Source organism: Lucilia sericata, unplaced genomic scaffold (genome assembly GCF_015586225.1).
Source record: "Lucilia sericata isolate MDLA Ls3-8-SP2 unplaced genomic scaffold, ASM1558622v1 Contig000080F_arrow, whole genome shotgun sequence".
Classification (NCBI taxonomy): Eukaryota; Metazoa; Arthropoda; class Insecta; order Diptera; family Calliphoridae; genus Lucilia; species Lucilia sericata.
This window is the reverse complement of record NW_023994113.1, coordinates 295912-302774: the sequence shown is the minus strand read 5'-3', so window position 1 is coordinate 302774 and position 6863 is coordinate 295912. Positions and strand designations below refer to the sequence as shown.

The 6863-nt window shown below is 36.5% G+C and overlaps 2 protein-coding genes across 2 annotated transcripts; both read left to right on the top strand.

The window, feature by feature from the left end:
* Window positions 1–338: 338 nt before the first annotated feature.
* LOC119599537 (importin-11) lies at window positions 339–4140 on the top strand. Its single transcript, XM_037949317.1, has 3 exons — window positions 339–524; window positions 630–2719; window positions 2775–4140. The coding sequence occupies exons 2-3, from the start codon at window positions 647–649 to the stop codon at window positions 3795–3797; spliced, it is 3096 nt and encodes a 1031-aa protein (XP_037805245.1). The 5' UTR covers window positions 339–524; window positions 630–646; the 3' UTR covers window positions 3798–4140.
* Window positions 4141–4286: 146 nt separating this feature from the next.
* LOC119599538 (protein Cep89 homolog) lies at window positions 4287–6514 on the top strand. The gene is made up of 2 exons (XM_037949318.1): window positions 4287–5028; window positions 5089–6514. Exons 1-2 carry the CDS (start codon window positions 4798–4800, stop codon window positions 6391–6393), a joined length of 1536 nt encoding a protein of 511 aa, XP_037805246.1. The 5' UTR covers window positions 4287–4797; the 3' UTR covers window positions 6394–6514.
* The last annotated feature ends 349 nt before the right edge of the window (window positions 6515–6863 follow it).

The following is a 6863-nucleotide window of genomic DNA, read 5'->3' as shown; positions in this document are numbered from 1 at the left end:
AAAAATTATTGGAAAAAACTATTTTTTGTTACGGACGGACATAGTAAACACATTCATCCATTTTTAGTCCTCTACGACCAATATTGTAAAAAATGTATGTAATAACAAAATCAGACTAAAATTTAAGATTAATAATAATAATTCAATACATCCGTATTTTTTTGTTTTCATTTGTACACACAGAAGCTTATATTTAAACAAAATTTACAAAGTCGAAATAAATCGATTTAAAAAAGTTTGAAAGATCTTCAAAATACAATAATTTTGTTCAAATAAATACTATTTTCCTTTTGCCGGTTGAAATTATATATCAAGCCGCCGTTGAAATATTTATTGTCATTCGCCGTCGTTACTGCTGTCAAGTTTCGTCGGCGCAGGTCTCTGCCGACAAAACATCACGAATTCTGCAGAAAATTTTTTTGTTGCCAATTATTTCTTCATATTTTCACGAAAAATATTCGATTTTTTTCGCAACTAACACAATCAATATCCGGCAATAAGGATATATTTAATGTTTTCTACATGTAAGTATTGAAGTGTAGCTGAAAATCTTGGAAATAAGGAGGATTTTAGCAGGTATTTGCCACACCTTTGATGCGAATCATAATTGTGTGTTTCTTTTGTTGCAGTTATTTGACCATCCATCATGGATATGCAGCCATCATCACCTGAACTAATGGTGTGTCAAGCGCTGTGCGCAGCCACCGATAGCAATCACGAAGTGGTACGTAAAGCTGAACTACAGCTGGCCGAATGGGAAGGACAGCCGGGTTTTTTCACGACACTAACACGCATATGTCTAGCGGCTGTTGGTGGAATGGATCCATCCATTGCACCACATTTGGATGTGAATGTGCGCTGGATGGCGGTGGTGTATTTGAAGAATGGTATAAACAAGTTCTGGCGTAAAGGAACTCGCCAGGAATTGTCGCAGGAGGAGAAGCAACAAATTAGGGATTTACTATTAGTACATTTTGCCAATGAACCCATACCTCAGATTTCCTTACAAATAGCTGTTTTAATGGCTCGTATAGCTCGCATAGATTGTCCACGTGATTGGCCTCAGTTGATACCGGAACTATTGAAGCGTCTGCAAGAGTTTGCTGCCAATGTTGGTAGCTGTGATGTTTACGATTCCGGTGAACAGCAAAGAGTACTTTTAACTTTGCATCATGTAATCAAGGCTTTAGCCTCCCGTCGCATGATGGCCGAAAAGAAGGTTTTCGAAGAGCTTACCAGCAATATTTATGAATTTATTTACCAACTATGGGATACACTTTGTCCACTGTTCTTCCACCAATTAAAGGAGGCGCCATTCCTGGCCAAAACCACTTTGGAACGCTCGGTGTTATGCACTAGAATTTTGCGTAAATTAACTATATTTGGTTATTCGAAACCACAATCTTCCGAAATATGCCTGCGTTTCGTCGAGAAACTATTCGAGCGTCTTAAGCAGTGTTTGAATTGTCGCTTTGAGTTGCGACAACTAAATGCGGACGAACAAATTATAGCACTATTGGAGAAATTAATATTGAAACAGATGAAGACTCTATTGGAATTCCATGAAATGCATGCCGAGGCTTTTAAGAATTTTGCCCCCATGGCTTTGCAGTTCTCATTCGACCATGTCTTCCACATAAGTGCTTATCTTATATTCACCGATAATATAATAAATTTTCGCCAATTTGCCATTCACTGTATTAATCTGATGAAGGGTCTGATGTCTCCGTTCTATTGGCAAAAGATCGACAACTCGTGGGACAATGAAAATAATCGAGAATTGGAAATACGCACCTCGCTGGAGAAATTCTTCACTGAAGAACGTTTGAGCTACATTTGCGAAAAGATTATAACACACTATTTTATACTAACACAAATTGAACTTGACCTATGGCTAGAAGATCCCGAGGAGTTTGCTCAAGATGACAATGGTGGCGACACATGGAAATATGCCTTGAGACCATGTGTGGAAACATTATTTGCTGCTTGTTTTGCTAGTTACCAAACACAAATGTCAGCGGAAGTGGTTAAATACATACAGAAAGCCCAACAAATACAGCTGACAGCGAGTTCCGATCTTAAGGACATTCTACTAAAAGATGCAATTTACAATGCCGCCGGACAAGCGTCTCTACATTTGTTCAATGAACTGGACTTTGATGCCTGGTTCAGTGGTCAGCTATTGAATGAGTTAAAAATTGACTCAGACAATTTTCGAATATTACGTAGACGCATAATTTGGCTGCTGGGAGAATGGGCTGGTGTGAAATTCTCACGAGACCTACGACCTCTGGCTTATGAGGCTTGTTTACATTTATTGCGTCCCTCTGAAGATATGTCCATTCGTCTGGCTTCATCTAGAACGCTGTCAATTTTAGTGTCAGACTTTGATTTTGCACCCGAAGCATTTTTGCCCTACTTGGAACCATCGTTTAATGCTCTGTTTGTGCTGTTGCGTGAATCGAAAGAATGCGATACTAAAATGAAAGTTTTGACAATCATGTCATCGTTGGTGGAGAAAATGAGTGATAATATTGAACCGCAAGCTGATAATTTGATATCATATTTACCTTTGCTGTGGAAGGAGAGTGAAGATTATAGTATGTTACGTTGTGCCATTATATGCACACTACAACAAGTTGTTAAGGCCATACGTGATATTCCCGAGAAAATGCGTCCATTCTTATACAGTGTTATTGCTCTGAGTACTGATATACAGGTAAGGTTTTCTTTATTTGCTAATTTCAAATCATATTCATTAATTTAACTTGCAGGAACCTTCTCACATCTATCTTATCGAAGAAGGCCTATCACTGTGGGTGGCTGTGGTGGAAAATTCGACCAGCATGTCCGAGCATCTCATGAATTTGTGTCGAAACATAATGCCCATTATAGAAATGTCTTCGGAAAATTTACGCACCGTATTGGTGCTAATACAGGCATACATCTTGCTAGACGCCCATGCCTTCTTAGAACGTTATGGACGTTCATTTATAGACTTTTGCAATCGTATGTTCGATGATATACGTCCCGAAGGCATAAGTTTGATGTTGAAAGTACTAGAGATTTGTCTAAAGACAGATGCTAGCTATGGCTTGGAGCTAGTACGACCTCTTTTACCATACATATTCCGACAAGTATACAGTAACAAAGATTTTCCCATGCTGATGGGCATGTATCTAACAATGGTGGCCCGTGTACTGTTAATAAGTCAACAGGTGTTTATGGAAGTTATACAAGAACTGCAGCAGCCAGATGCTTTGGAAAAGATATTGGATGTGTGGATCACAAAGATGCCTTTGGTGACAGAGTTGGAAAAACTTAAACTATTCTGTTTGGCCTTTCTGTCAATATTCTCTAATAATCCCATAGTGTTGGAACGATTTCCCGCCATCATGCAAAACATTAGAGATACATTGTTTGAGGTAATGCGCGAGGATGAAGATGAGGAAGAGCCGGAAGATGCCAATAATCCGAATAAAACAAATGAAACTAAACAGGTCAAGTACTGTGATTCATTGGTTTTTGTCGATGAGTATGATTTAGATACGAGCAGTTATTGCACCATGGACGATTTCGATTATAAAACCTATCATTATGATCGCTGCAGGCAATTGTCTCTCAAAGATCCGGTTCACAAAATCTCCCTACCACAATACATCGAATGGCAATTGAATAACCTGCGCACTCAATTGGGCGATGAGGCCTATCAGCAACTAATGCGTTCCGTTTATCCAGGTGTATTGGAAAAATTTGGACAATTTGCTAATTTGCAAATAACATTTCCCATTAATTAGTGTCCCCTGAGGTGTGATATGATGACACTTTAAAGAAAAGAAGATGATGAAAATAACTAGAATCTAAAATGTTTCTACTAAAGATGTAAGCGATATATTGCAAACGACTCAATTTGCAAAATAATGTCTGGCATCTGTTGCTTATTTCTAAGTTACTATTCTAATCATTTATAATTTTTTGATACCAATGTAAATTATTTGATGTAATTTTTTTTTATTAATTTTAATTTGTACACGATTTTTTCTAATTTTAGAACCCCACAACAACTAAACGCATCTCTTAAGGCTGCGATATTAATTTTATAAATTGTTTTGTTAAAATGAGAATAAAAGTAATAATTTCAAATTAGAATGTGTAGTAGTTTATTGTTAGAAGAATGTCTTAAGGAGGTGATTTTTTTTCTAGGAATCAATTTTGAACTTTTTGAAGTAATTAATCTAATTTAATTTAATTCATATTTTGATTTGTTATATGCATTTTAAAGACATTAGTTATGTATGTTTGATATAAGAATTGTATCTTCTAGTAATGACAAATTTTGGTATGCGGCTATAATTCCCTCGATTATTGGGCGAACCCCGATTTTGATCGACTTCTTTTTTGAACAGTATTGCTGTAGAAGATTAGACAACGAATACAAAAATATGTATTAAAATTTAATGAAATTCCTTAACGGGACAAAAGTATCTTTGTTTAATAGATTTATGCAAAATTAGACTAAATCAATATTGAAACTATAACAAGATTTAACCACGACAAACAACCCCTTGGAAAAACAAAGAATTTATTGCGCCAATACTCTGTAAATAAACTAAATTAGTTTACCATGGTAACGGGCAACCACATTGTGTTCTGTTTACTGCCACAAAATGTTTCGATTAACAGAAATACACGGAGACATACTGTTCACAAAATTTAGGGTGGTAATAATTTCAATAATAATTTGTATATCAGAAAAAAAGGAAAAATTGGAAATAATTAAATGTCTCTTCATAAAAAATGACAACTACTACAAGAAGAAATGTTATTATAACCGATCTGGACCAATCGGATACACAAATAGGCGCACACGAAGAAGGTAGTCATCGTAAGGTTCATAAAAAGCGCACAAAAGAGAAAACATTGCAAACACTTTCGGGCAATTTCAATAGGCGTTCTCAGAGTGCAGAAGGTTCCAAAGAGGATAGATGTGGGAAAACTGCTAAACACACCAGTTACTTCAATGAATTGGTAATTAAACGATTCTAAATGTTAAACTTAATTAAACTTTATTAACCAATCTTTCTTTAGCTTCAATCAAAAGACCAACAAATGGAAAAATTACTGCAACGTTTGGCCACTCTGCATAAATTCAATGAACAGTTTGCCGATGAAAATCAACGTCTTCTTAACGATGCCAAATGCCTAGAGCAGCGTATTGCTGCCTTACAACGTCAAATAGCGGATTGCAACAACTGTCACAAGCTAGACCAGGAGTTGTCCCAACGCATAGAGGATAACAAAGTGTTAACAGCCGATGTGGAAATGATGAAAACTCTAGTCTATCGTTTAAATGTACAAATAGAACGCTATCAAGATTGTTTTAGACAAGGAACAAAACCAGAGGATAAATCACAACAAAACTCAGATGCCAAGTCTTCCATTTCACAGTGGCAACAAGGACGTTTACGTACTCACACTTTGTCGCCTCTACTGCAGGCTTATGATGAAATGCTACGCGATAAAGAGGATTTAATACAACAATACAAACAGGAGTTTGAGCATTTTACGGGGGAATTGAAAACCGTTATAGAGGAAAACAATCGTTTGCAACAGGAAATAGAGAATCTAAAACGGGATGGAGGTAATTGGCGAGAAGAAAGAGCTAGACTGCAAGCTCAATTGGAAATATGCCGACAAAAAGCAGATTCTCAAACGAGAAAAACTGATTTGGCCAAAGAAAAACTTGTTGAGGTAATGCATTGCTATGAGCAGAAGATTCAAACTTTAGTTTTGGACATGGAACACTTGCAAAGTGCCTATACACGCTGTAAAGCCGAATTGGCCTCACTGAAGGGTATGGCTGCTCTGCCACAAGACACCATTGCCACATCGCTTCAGGAATGCAAAGAACTTCTGGAGCAGTTACGACAGCAGCACAGCAAAGAGAAACATTCATTAGAACGTACCATTGGTGAACTTACGGAACGTAATTCCAATGTGGACATGAAAATAGAAAAACTTAAGCAAGACAACTGCAAGCTTAAACAAGAACTCGAAGAGCACCTTTCCCAAACAAACGACTTACGTAAACGTAATGTTTCTCTCCAACGTTCGGTGGAAAAAGTCAAACGTTCTCGTGATCGTCTAAAAGCTCGACTACGTATTGCTTTACAATGGGCCCAAAAACTCGAAGAGGGTCAAGCCAATTTACAAACTACCTGGGATGCTCTTAAACGTTTGGAAACCATTGTCAAGCATAAAGAGTCTCAGGTACGGGGACTACATGCCAGACACCTGCAGGAAATAGATAAATTAGAAAAGAAATTAGCTCAAAAAGAGGAGACTATTAAGACCATATTAAGGGATCGTTTAAATGTAAATACAAATCGATAACAATGAAATTTTATTATGTTTATAAATAAGCAATATTTGCTACTTCTATTTATTAGGAATTAGTTTTATTTTTTATTTAATTACTATCTAGTCATTTGTTAAATTGTTTTGAACATTTACTTTTTAATTAAGTCCTAATAAATCTAGTCCATTAATAAACGTATAATCATGTAATTACTTAAGTAATTAGTTATAAAACAACGTTTTTATACCAGTAAAAATTGAGCCTATTTCTTACACATATGTAAAGTATATTCCACAAAGGACCAGGACCATTCGTATATTAACCCAAATATATCGAACAAATATACTCAAATTAACAAGGCGACGTCTTAGGTGAGAACCACGTAATCTATTACATCACACTAATCCAAAAACTACTTGCGTGCAAATTGCCTGGATCCAATGCAAGCGGTCAATACAATAATGATTCTGTAGAGTGTCGGTCTAGCAGCGAAGAACAACTTCCT

Bases quoted from the DNA above. Each gene is read 5' to 3' on its own strand.
- LOC119599537 (XM_037949317.1), top strand. From the start codon at position 647: ATGGATATGCAGCCATCATCACCTGAACTAATGGTGTGTCAAGCGCTG. The intron at 2,720-2,774 runs GTAAGGTTTTCT...TTTAACTTGCAG, and splicing joins CTCTGAGTACTGATATACAG to GAACCTTCTCACATCTATCT.
- LOC119599538 (XM_037949318.1), top strand. From the start codon at position 4,798: ATGACAACTACTACAAGAAGAAATGTTATTATAACCGATCTGGACCAA. The intron at 5,029-5,088 runs GTAATTAAACGA...ATCTTTCTTTAG, and splicing joins CCAGTTACTTCAATGAATTG to CTTCAATCAAAAGACCAACA.